The 10,757-nt window shown below is 39.7% G+C and overlaps 1 protein-coding gene across 3 annotated transcripts in view; it reads right to left on the bottom strand.

Annotated features, from left to right (window-relative positions):
* Window positions 1-6,408: 6,408 nt before the first annotated feature.
* Window positions 6,409-10,757, bottom strand: part of PAK5 (p21 (RAC1) activated kinase 5) — a 299,715-nt gene continuing 295,366 nt past the window's right edge. For all 3 annotated transcript variants that reach the window (XM_012455429.3, XM_021665767.2, XM_021665766.2), the window contains exon 10: window positions 6,409-8,638. In XM_012455429.3, coding sequence (XP_012310852.2) covers window positions 8,483-8,638 — 156 coding nt within the window. In that variant the 3' untranslated portion in view covers window positions 6,409-8,482. The remainder of the gene's footprint in view (window positions 8,639-10,757) is intronic.

Here is a 10,757-nt window from a genome sequence, read left to right as displayed (position 1 = left end):
CCCCTTGGCTGCTTTCTTGAAACAAGAAAACAAAGCTAAAATGGTTTCTTTGGCATTTAGAGGAGAAAGAGGAAAAGAAGAACATGGATTTTGCATGTTTGCAAGAGGAAAAGTAAAGAGAGGGCAGGGAATCAATGAGGGGGAAGTTGGTTTTTCTAGGTGAAGAAACATGGATTTATTCTGGCATCTCTTGACTAGTTGGTCTAATATTGCTTCTGGTGGTTCTTGGTCTTGAGTTTGGAATTTCACTTTGGATTAAAAAGGTGGACTGGACACAGTAGTCTAAATTGAGCTCTATTTGAAGAAAAATTCCTAGAGAAATGCACATAGTTTGAATTTCATTCACTTTCTAAATAATCATTTTTTCCCAGGATATTTGAGTGGGAGTAGGCAATATCTTTTCTCTGGTTTTAGAGTGGGACTTTCTCCCTCTGCAAATACAATCTCCACCATATGAGAGGCAGCTCATGAATTTCTCTCCCTAAGTCTTCAAACTGCTCACAGTAGGGCATCTTCAGAAGTTCATTATCCCAGCAATCTCACTGTATCATCTAGTTGCTGTTCTATTACCCATTTGTTTGCTGTTCTATTAACCACAATCTTTTAATCTTCATGATCTCTCTTCAGTGTCTGCCTGTTACCAGTTAGGGAAAATCTCCAATTCCTCATAAAAATTGCATGTTGCACACACACACACATAAGATACCTTTGGTGCCAATGAAAACTCCAAAAGATGGTTAACTCCGTGCTTATACTCATCTGTGATCTTCTCACCACCATTCCCCAAACTTGACAAACCCTTTCATTTTTAGCATCCCATGTAATTTTTAAAAAACTTTTTATTTCTTATTTGGACCCATCTGAATATTTAGGGGAGAAGTAGACAGTCAGATTTACCTAGGGCTTCACAAAAAGTTACCATTCCCTTCTACAACCCTTTTGAAAAAGAAATCTTAAAACGTTCTGAGTCATATGTCTGAAAATTCCCTTGTGTGTGTGGTTTTTAAACTTGCTTTCAAAAAACATAAGGCTTATTATTAGTTTTGGAATTGTCATGTAATTACATAATTGTTATGTAAATATACATAAGACCTACTATTTTTTTGAGCACCTATTGAGTACAGGCTCAGTAGTGCCTATAAAGCAATAAACTTGACCTTAATTTCTACAGGGAAGGACTGACAAGAGAACAAACGACATACAACATGTCATTCGCAAAATGTCACAGTGCCCTGGCTCTTTATAAAGTGTTGACTCATGACCACATCCCTGTGTCTAAGCTACTTCAATCTTTCTGGAATCCAAGTATCAGTGATTTTTCTACCTGTTATGTGCAGGATGCATAAAAAGCCATTATTAAAATTACTGTTATGATTATCATTATTGTTTACCATGCCATTTTTACCTAGATATTTTAAAATTATGTCTCAAACGCAGTCTAGTTGCCTTTGAACCTCACCTTATTTCTCTCAGCCCTGTCTTCATCTTTATTATCAGCTAAACACGATAAAGGGGAGCCTCATGACGCAGAGCAGGAGCAGTGGTCTCAGGACGCATCGGTGCCTGGCATTCTCCCAGCTCAGAGACTGACTCCACCCCATTGGCCCCTCTCCATGCCCATTGTCATTGCCATTGTCCTACATTTTGCAGCTGCTCCTGGGCCAGGAATAGGATGAGGCTATGGCTCATTTATCTGCATTGCTTCTCAAGCTTCAGAGACAGGGAAGAAAACAAACAGATAAACCACAGACGCTCAATTACCCATTGAACTGTCATTTTTCTTTTTTACTGGGATTTTAAACATAAACGCCTCTGGGCACAAGAGGAAGCTGGGCCTGGTTGCTGGGTCTGCCTGCCTGGAAAAGCCAGGCCAGATGAACCGTATGTGAATTTCTCTTGAGGGAGGGTGACTTTGATTTAAATTCAGAGCATGGTTCTTTGCAGGATTCCCTCAGTCCCAGGAAACAGTTCCCAGTGAAATAGCCTCAGAGGGGCAGGGGACACTTGCTTATGATCTGGAGCCTGAGAACACCCTCCAGACTATCATCTCTCTTTTTTTGCCAATTGTCCAATCTTTCCCTTAGCAAAGATTTGGCAAAGTCACGTGGGTGTGGGAAACATCTGAGAAACATGAATGGAGAAAGAGGGGAAAGATAGTAAGAGTGACCTGCAGAGTCTGGGTGAAGCAGCCAGCTGCATGTGTAGGGATGAGTTTTACCAGGCAGGTGGTTCAAACTGGCATTGAGCTCAAACACTTCCCCGGAACAAACACCAAGCCACCTGAGCCAGATATAGCTTCAAATCATTGTGTCTCAAAGTGCATTCAAAGGCATCCTGTATTAGAGTCATCCTAGGAGGCCTTTGAAAGATGTTAGTTCTAGGGCATCATCCCAGACATTGAGAATCTCTGTGGTGATACCCTAGAACCTGCAGTTTTACTCTGCTCCCCAGGTGATGTTGATGAATAAATATGAAGACTTCTGGTTTAAAAGCCTTTACTCTCAGAGTATGTGCAACATTATCTAAATTATTAAGCTTCTCAGGGTTCGTGTCTTTCATCTGAAAATGAAGCTTACTCCTCCATCCTTGTAAAGTTATTTGAAGATTCATGAAGCACCCGGAAGTCCCCAGCACAATGCCTGTCACACTGGAGAGGCTCTATAAAAATTATCATTAGTGGCATTTTTCTAGCACAGTTCTTAACATGTATGTTCCAATTTTAGCTGCCAAACAAGAGGTCATGAAACTAATACAAAAGCTTTAAATCTGACTTCCACAGTTTTCTGTCAGTTTATTTTGGATTCAGATCATTTTTATGCAGGGATTCCCCTCCACCCCAGCTCAGTAAACCACTCAGGGGTTATCAGTTTTGGGATGAGGGGATCTGTCAGAGTTTATGGACTTGGATGGGAACAAATTACACCTCCAGTTTTTGTTAACCTCAAATGGAAAGTAGAATTCCTTCAGTGGTGAACATGGGCATTAAACCCCTGCAGTAGAAGTGGACCAGTGAATTTGCCATCAATAGAAATAGCCACCTTACACTTGACAGCTATATCACGAAAGAATCATTTATACTCATTACTTAGAAATTGTGGTAGTTATTTGACCCATCAAAAGATCTTGTTACTTAATGCATTATAGCCACATTTTAAAATTTTGATAATTATATGTTAATCAGTTTTTTTTTTGTAAGCCTATGTGTTTTACTTTATGCATTTAAAAAACTTTTCTGGGCCGGGTGCGGTGGCTCACGCCTATAATCCCAGCGCTTTGGGAGGCTGAGGCGGGAGGATCACGAGGTCAAGAGATTGAGACCATCCTGGTCAACATGGTGAAACACTGTCTCTACTAAAATTACAAAAATTAGCTGGGCATGGTGGCGTGTGCCTGCAGTCCCAGCTACTTGGGAGGCTGAGGCAGGAGAATTGCTTGAACCCAGGAGGCGGAGGTTGCGGTGAGCTGAGATTGCGCCATTGCACTCCAGCCTGGGTAAAAAAAGCGAAACTCCATCTCAGAAAAAACAAAACAAAACAAAACAAACAAATAAACAAAAAACAAACAACACTTTTCTGAGAAGGAGTTTATAAGCTCAGACATCCAAGCGGGTCCAGGGTCAATGGTACTTCAGCTGTCATTTAAAGTGACAGAACCTGTCAGGTTGTCTGCTGGGAAAGGGTTTACAAAGGCACACGACAGATGAGATCATAAGTCTTTCTTAGCACTGATCTTGTGCTTTCTAGACCCTGCTCTGGGTACTGGGACACAGCAGTGAACAAAATACATAAGGACTCCTGCCCTCATGGAACTGAAATAATGTGGTGTGTGTGTGCGCTTGTGTGTGTGTGTGTATACACCCACACGTGCATGTGTGTATAACTGTCTATTTAGGTACAGTTTGAGCATCCCAAATCTAAAAATCTGAAATCCAAAATGCTTCCAAATTCAAAATTTTTTCAATGGTTCTTTGCAGGATTCCCTCAGTCCCAGGAAACAGTTCCTGAGCATCATGTCAGATGCTCAAATAAAATGCTCATTGTAGCATTTTGGATATCGGGTTTTCAGATTGGGGATGCTCAGTTGGTAAGTATAATGCAAACATTTCAAAATCTGAAAAAAAAAATCCCAAATTCAAAACATTTCTGGTGCCAAGTATTTCAGGTGAGGGATACTCAACCTGTACTATGATTAATGTACTGTCATTACCTAACTCTTTGGGACCTTGGTTAACCTAGCTAAGGTGAATCATATAAGATCTTTAAGTTTTTTCTAGCTTTATGTTTTTACAAATGCTGACAATGATGAGGCATAATGATCAAAGCATTTGCCATGTGAAAAAATCTTTCAGGATAATAAATGTCTTTGCTTTTAAAACAATATATTTTGATCCATAACTCAGCAATCCATAGACTTTCTCACATCCTCTTTTTGTTTTTAGTTAGATCCATTTATATAGGAGACACTCTCAGGTTCCCATTCATGTTCCCTCAGCCCTTTCTGGAGGTCATTTGCTGTGTCATTTTTAGCAGAGTGAGCAAACTTTGCCCATGTACAGGGCAAGGAGAGTTGATGCTGTAGGAACAATTCTCAGCCAGTGACGGATAGGAGATAATTAAATATGCCAGTGCCCCCCTCCAGAAAGACAATTCTCAAGTGTCTCTTGGAAGGTCACCAATGGGATTGAGTCCCAGTTGCCTATTGTAGTATCCCATTCATTAAAACACACTTTCTTGATTTTGTTCTCCTCTTTGTCTCATTTCTTCACTCTGCCATGTTAATCTTCCTGACATCATCTCCCAAATAAAGTATTTGTGTCTAAGTCTTTATCTTTTGGCAGCACCTACACTAAGATAATGTACTCATTTGACTTAGAAACACAACTCAATATGCACACATTTCAAGGATCAAATAGACTGATTTTACTGCACAATGTGGATTTGTACTGTGTCACGTCACTTTCACAAAATTTCTCCTGCTTGGACATTTTGTATCTGCTTCAGACAAAATTGATCTTTTCTCTGCCTGGAATTTCATTACCTTTTTTTTTTTTTTTTTATGACACTGTACTGTTCATTTGATCAGTTTGACCAAGCAGTCTGAACTCATTGAGTTGTTAACTTCATGGTATGATTTACTTTTCCACTGACTGCTATTAAGTATGTTCTTCCCCAGGGATAAAGGGAACATGACTGTAACTCAGTCTGACTCCATTTGTCTAATCTAGTTTGAAACTCAATCTCATTCTAATTCAAAAATAACACATATCTCCTTTGCTTTGTTAAACTTCTACTAGAGGAATAGGTAGCAACTGGGAGGTAGTGGCAGAGTACATGGCGTGCTCTTGTATTCCCCTTTCTTTCTCTTAAATACCTTCTTCAAATCATGGGGTCTCACACTAACACATAGCCCTATTCTATGTGGACCAGTGGGGAAGGGAGGTTCCAGTAAACTAGCTGGTTGTACTCAGCTGCCTTGGAGATGCTATTAAAGGAACGGGAGAGGACTGAGTCTCATTTTGGCTCTGCTGAAAGCTACAGCTTCTGCTGTTTGGAGTGGTCTTTGTGTAGATGACATATGTGGTTTTTAGAGTAAGGATCAGCTCCACCTTGACCCTATCTCCCTGCAGAAAAGCAGCCATATATCCCTTCAGTTGCTCCCATGGTGCAAGCCTCCAATGCACTCTGCAGGTTGAGCATCCTGTTACTTGTTAAGTGGTTTGACACATTCCCTGCTGTCCTCTCCATGTTCCATCAAACATGGTCAAGGAAACTGCATGGCTTCTTCCATGCTCAGTAAAGGCAGAGGAGACCTGTCTAGGGGAGGTTGCCTCCACCTTTGTCTGCCCTGACACACGGTATACAATGCCTTTTTTCATCCTGCTAACTCAGGCTACTTCCTAAGGATTTTCACCTTCCACTATTTCTGGATGGGAAATAGGCTGTTTACATACAAGCTCCCCCGTCCCCCAGCTTCATGAGATCAATGTTAATGTCCCCCTTGTCACCCAAAGTGGAAGAGAAAGCCCAACATTCTCTTCTAGGCTCCCAGAGGGCTCTTACTACACCCTCTTGAATCCAGGTGGTTTTTTCATCTTTTCTTAATAAGAGCTCTCAGATCAGTTTAGCATCTTTGGAACAGAGAAGTGGAATGAGAGTCCTTAGCCCTGAACCTGGCTTTCCTTGAACTTGGCCTCCCAGAATTTAATAATTTTTTTTTTTCAGTAGCGGTATCTATATCATGATGTTACACTATTTACAACCTCTGGGGATGGGACTATTTGTCTTTAGGTCATGTCACCACGATGTTACATACAAGTTTGTACCAACTCATTTGCACTCCCCAGCATCACAAATAAATCACTCTTGTTTACTCAAGAAAATAAATTTGGGAAATGACTGCTTCCAATAACACAATGGGGAAAAGGCAAACATTTATTTTTATTTGCAAATGCAGTTTCTGCCAATAGTTAGTGCTCACAAAACCTTTTAAGCTACAGTAAGTTTTGGTAAACTTAATGAATACTTTAAAAAATACCCGATGGTAAGAAAATTACAGAAAAATTTCCATTACACTGTCAAAAATGTTTGGAATCCAAAATCCACTATTTTCTGCAATAGTTTTTAATGTTTGTTCTGGTTTAAAAAGATTTTCTTTTTCTTTTCTTTCTACTTCTACATAGTCCTGGTTAAATTAATACAATCTGTCTCATGAACATTTAGGACTGCCATTTTCTGGATTTAGATTGTTTTTATTCTTACATATTTATATTAATACTTTAACATTTTACATAAAACATTGGTTTGCTGTGTTTTATGAAACAAAATCATAGATCCTATTTATGGAGGCATTTCCAGTTTGAAGGAAAACTGAAAATCTAATCAGTAGAAGGTCATTTTATGCCTTTGTTCCTTTTTAGCAGTAATAAATAATTAGCAACCTATTAATTACAAAAATTCTTAATTATGCTTAGAGCAACCAGAGTGCTATCACAAATTTAAATTCATATTTGTTACAGTATGTGAAATAGTTAAGAAAAGCCTCTGTTTTTCCAGTTTGGTAACAAATGGCTTTTTTCTGATGCATAATTAATAGAAACTAATGATGACTATGTAGCTCTTCCAGAGTTTTAAAGGCAAATCTATATTGGCCTACAGTTAACATGCAAATTCATCCAACAAGCAACACAAAATGTATTGTAGTAGTCATTCATTTTTATCAACATTCAAGAAGATCTAGACAGCAGCACGACTCTCCTATGTCGGAAACACATTATAACATGGGCACAACCGAAGTCAGACCATACCTGGTAAAATACCCTCTTGCTAATTCATCCTCTAGAGTCAGTTCAGACTTCCAGCACAATACATGAACAATAGCGATTAATACTGCGGTACAAAGGTAAATACAGACAAGAGTTTGGTGTGCTAGCATACAGAGTTTTAGAAACGGTGACAAACAAAACCAAACGTCTTGCCCTGTTCTCTCCTCTCCCTTTGTGAGCCTGGAATTCTCATGGTCTCACTGAAACATTCTATTTGGGGAACTGAGTCCAATGATCCTAGCACTGAAATTGCTCCCTGGGAGGGAAATTTGGCCACAGGGGAACATTGTACCCATTTGAGAAAGGGCACTGAGGGAAACAGTGGTGTGCAAAAAATGGTTTGCTACTAGAGGCCTTGATGGAAAATGTGATTTTTAAAAATATTAAGCTTTATTCCCAAGGAGTGGTATACTGTGGCTCAAATTTTATTTCATTATTTTTGGTTGGATTAATGAAATGTGCACACTATCACCATCACTCTTAATTCTTCTTCCATCAAATAAGACACTTGTTAGGATAAGAAAGATATTTTACTAAAGCTGACGGTGATTGAGAGTCATTCAGTATTCAAAGTTCCTAAAGAATCATTGGTTCTCTTAAAGGGATAAAAAAGTAGGAAAGGCTTTGTTCAAACTCCTGCTAGTAAACAAGTATTACTTCAACTGATACAATGGCTACATGACATCAAAGTACTATAAATTATCAAAACTATCGTACAGAAAAATTACAAATTCGTTGCAAAATACATTATACTGCTACCATTAAGAAAAAAGTGCTTTTTGTTTTCCTTTCTTTCTTTTTTTTGCCAGAAAAGTATTCTTTCAATATAGAAAATCCTACGTGTTACCCTGCATGTGGCTAGGATATATCATAACGGAGTTTGTACGGAGTCCTTCTGATTTGCTGGACGAAGGGCTGAAAAATATAATAAAGACTTATTAACGCCGTGCTCCAAAAGACCACGCCAGCTCTCAGTGGAGAGATGCCTGTTTAAGACACAAGAAGATGCCCTGGTCTGTCGAACCCTGCCGGTCATCACACTGTCCCACCAATTGGCTGGTCTAGAATGCACAGGCCTTTTGCATGTTCTGTGTTTCCTTTTGTTCTCCTGAATTATTCTCACGTCCTCATCTAGCTTTGCCACCTACATGAATCTTCTGCTCAGTGATGTCTGTATTGTCTCATGAGGGGGACGATGCAAGATGGTGGACCTGCTAGTTTTAAGAATGGATGTCCAAGGAGTTCCTGGGCTGTTGCTCTCTGAGAGGGCTCCCTCACCAACATCAGGTCTAGAAATCCCCGGAGCACTGAAGAAACCTGTGAAAATACACAGATACCAATCTGAGGACTAACGTAGACACCTAAACCAGTCCCCAGAATGTTTTCCCCATTCAATCTATCAACAACTTCAAACTCCAGAAAGATGTTAGGAAAGCAAAAGCAGGTCTTGCCCTTGTTAACATTTCATGTTTCCTTACCTTTTTCAAGTTTGAAATAATAGGTGTAAATGACAGCTCAACTCAGAATGAAAACTTACTTACTAAATAAAATAACAGTGGCAATCACAGTGATAAGAGCAGCTATTACAAAGTTTTTACTATGTGCAGGTGCTGGTCACACATGCTTGATGAAGTATAATAAGTATAAAAAGGGAACTGTTTTATTTTTCTAATAACTGCAGCCACACAGGCTCTGTGGAACCCCTTTCTTTAAGAGAAACAAACTTCTATAAGGATATCTGACACATCTCGATTTTTTTTCTTTGAAGGTCTTGTAATTTACTTTTCCAAGGTATATCTTACATTATGTATATATTTAGAGATGAGTCTCACTATGTTGCCCAGGTTCAAACACCTTTGCTCAAGTGATCCTCGCATCTCAGCCTCCTGAGTAGCAGGGAGCACAAGCATGTGCCACCATGCCCAGCTTCCACTGCACAAATACTAAGCGTATGGCGCAATAGATTTTTACATACATTTACCCCTGTTTACTTTCCACTCCTATCAAGGTATAGGACTTTTCTACCATTCTAGGAAGCTGCTTTTAGGTCCCCTTCCTGCCAACCCTCATCCCCCAGCAAAAGGTCACCACTATCTTAATTTCTAATAGCATAAATTAGTCTTGCTTACTTTTGTAATTTATCGAAATGGAGTCATATATCGTGATTTCATCTCCATCTGGCTTCTTTCACTCAACGCTGTATCTGTGAGATTCATCCCCGATGTGTGGCAAAAGTTATATCTTTTAAATTACCGTGTAATGTTCATTGTCCAATTATACCACACATCATTTATCCATTTGGAAAACAACCGTGGGCTGCTTTCCAGTTTTTTGAAACCATTAGGATTAAAGTTGTTCTTGTAAATGGTTTTGAAGAACACTGGCACTCAGTGGATGTGAGATTATTTTCATATAGTACATTTTTTGTCACTTTTCATTATTTAAACTTAGTCCAATCCAATCCAATTTCAATCTCTCTTTTTTTTTGTTTTTGTTTTTGCGGGTCTACGCAAACTATATGAGTGATTCTACTACAGCTCTTCACTAAGATTTAGGGGTAAGGAAGGAAGAGATATTACCATCACAAACAATTCTCCTCCAAAAGGCAGTCTCACACTCTTTTTTATTGTCATGAAATAGATGAGAGGAGAGGTGTGTATGGGGACAGTGTTTATAGTAGTGGCCCTGCAGAAATGGTCCTCTGAGCAAGTCCTGTGGAAATCTGGCAGCTTCCACAGTGGTGATTCTTGGATGGAGCATTATTATTTTCTGAACTTGTCCTAACTGGCAATCCTTAGAAAACAGGAAAGACCTCACTCGGTCTCTTAGATTCATTATATTAACCATGACCTTCACTGCTCTGTACAATCTAGCCCCTGCCCATCTCTCTGACGAGGCCTAGCTTTTTCCCCTTGCTCACCTTACTCCAGCCATATAAGCCTTCTTTCTTGGCTTAAGACCTTTCCACCTGATGCTCCCTCTGCCTGGGACATTTTTCTCCAAGATCTTTGCATGGCTTGTATCTTGTTCCTATTCAGGCCCCAGCTCAGTTGATCCCTCCCTAGAAAGGGCTTCCTTCACTCTTCAGCCTAAACCAGTCATATCATTTGGCTCTGTGTCCCCACCTCATCTCAAATTGTAATCCCCACATGTCAAGGGAGGGACCTGGTGGAAGGTAACTGGGTCGTGGGGGTAGTCTTTATCATGCTGTTCTCAAGATAGTGAGGGGGTTCTCATGACAGCTGATAGTTGTATAAGTATATGGCATTTCCCCTGTGCTCTCTCTCACCTGCCACCATGTAAGACACGACTTGCTTCCCCTTTGCCTTCTGCCATGATTGTAAGTGTGATTCTAAGGCCTCCCCAGTCTTGTGGAACTGTGAGTCAATTAAATCTCTTTGATTTGTAAATTATCCAGTCTTGGGTATTTCTTCAT

The sequence above is a fragment of the Aotus nancymaae genome, unplaced genomic scaffold (assembly GCF_030222135.1).
Source record: "Aotus nancymaae isolate 86718 unplaced genomic scaffold, 86718_ANA_hifiasm-v0.15.2.pri h1tg000029l, whole genome shotgun sequence".
In the NCBI taxonomy this organism is placed as follows: Eukaryota; Metazoa; Chordata; class Mammalia; order Primates; family Aotidae; genus Aotus; species Aotus nancymaae.
The sequence above is the reverse complement of the archived record's forward strand: the minus strand, read 5'-3'. Positions and strand labels throughout refer to the sequence as shown.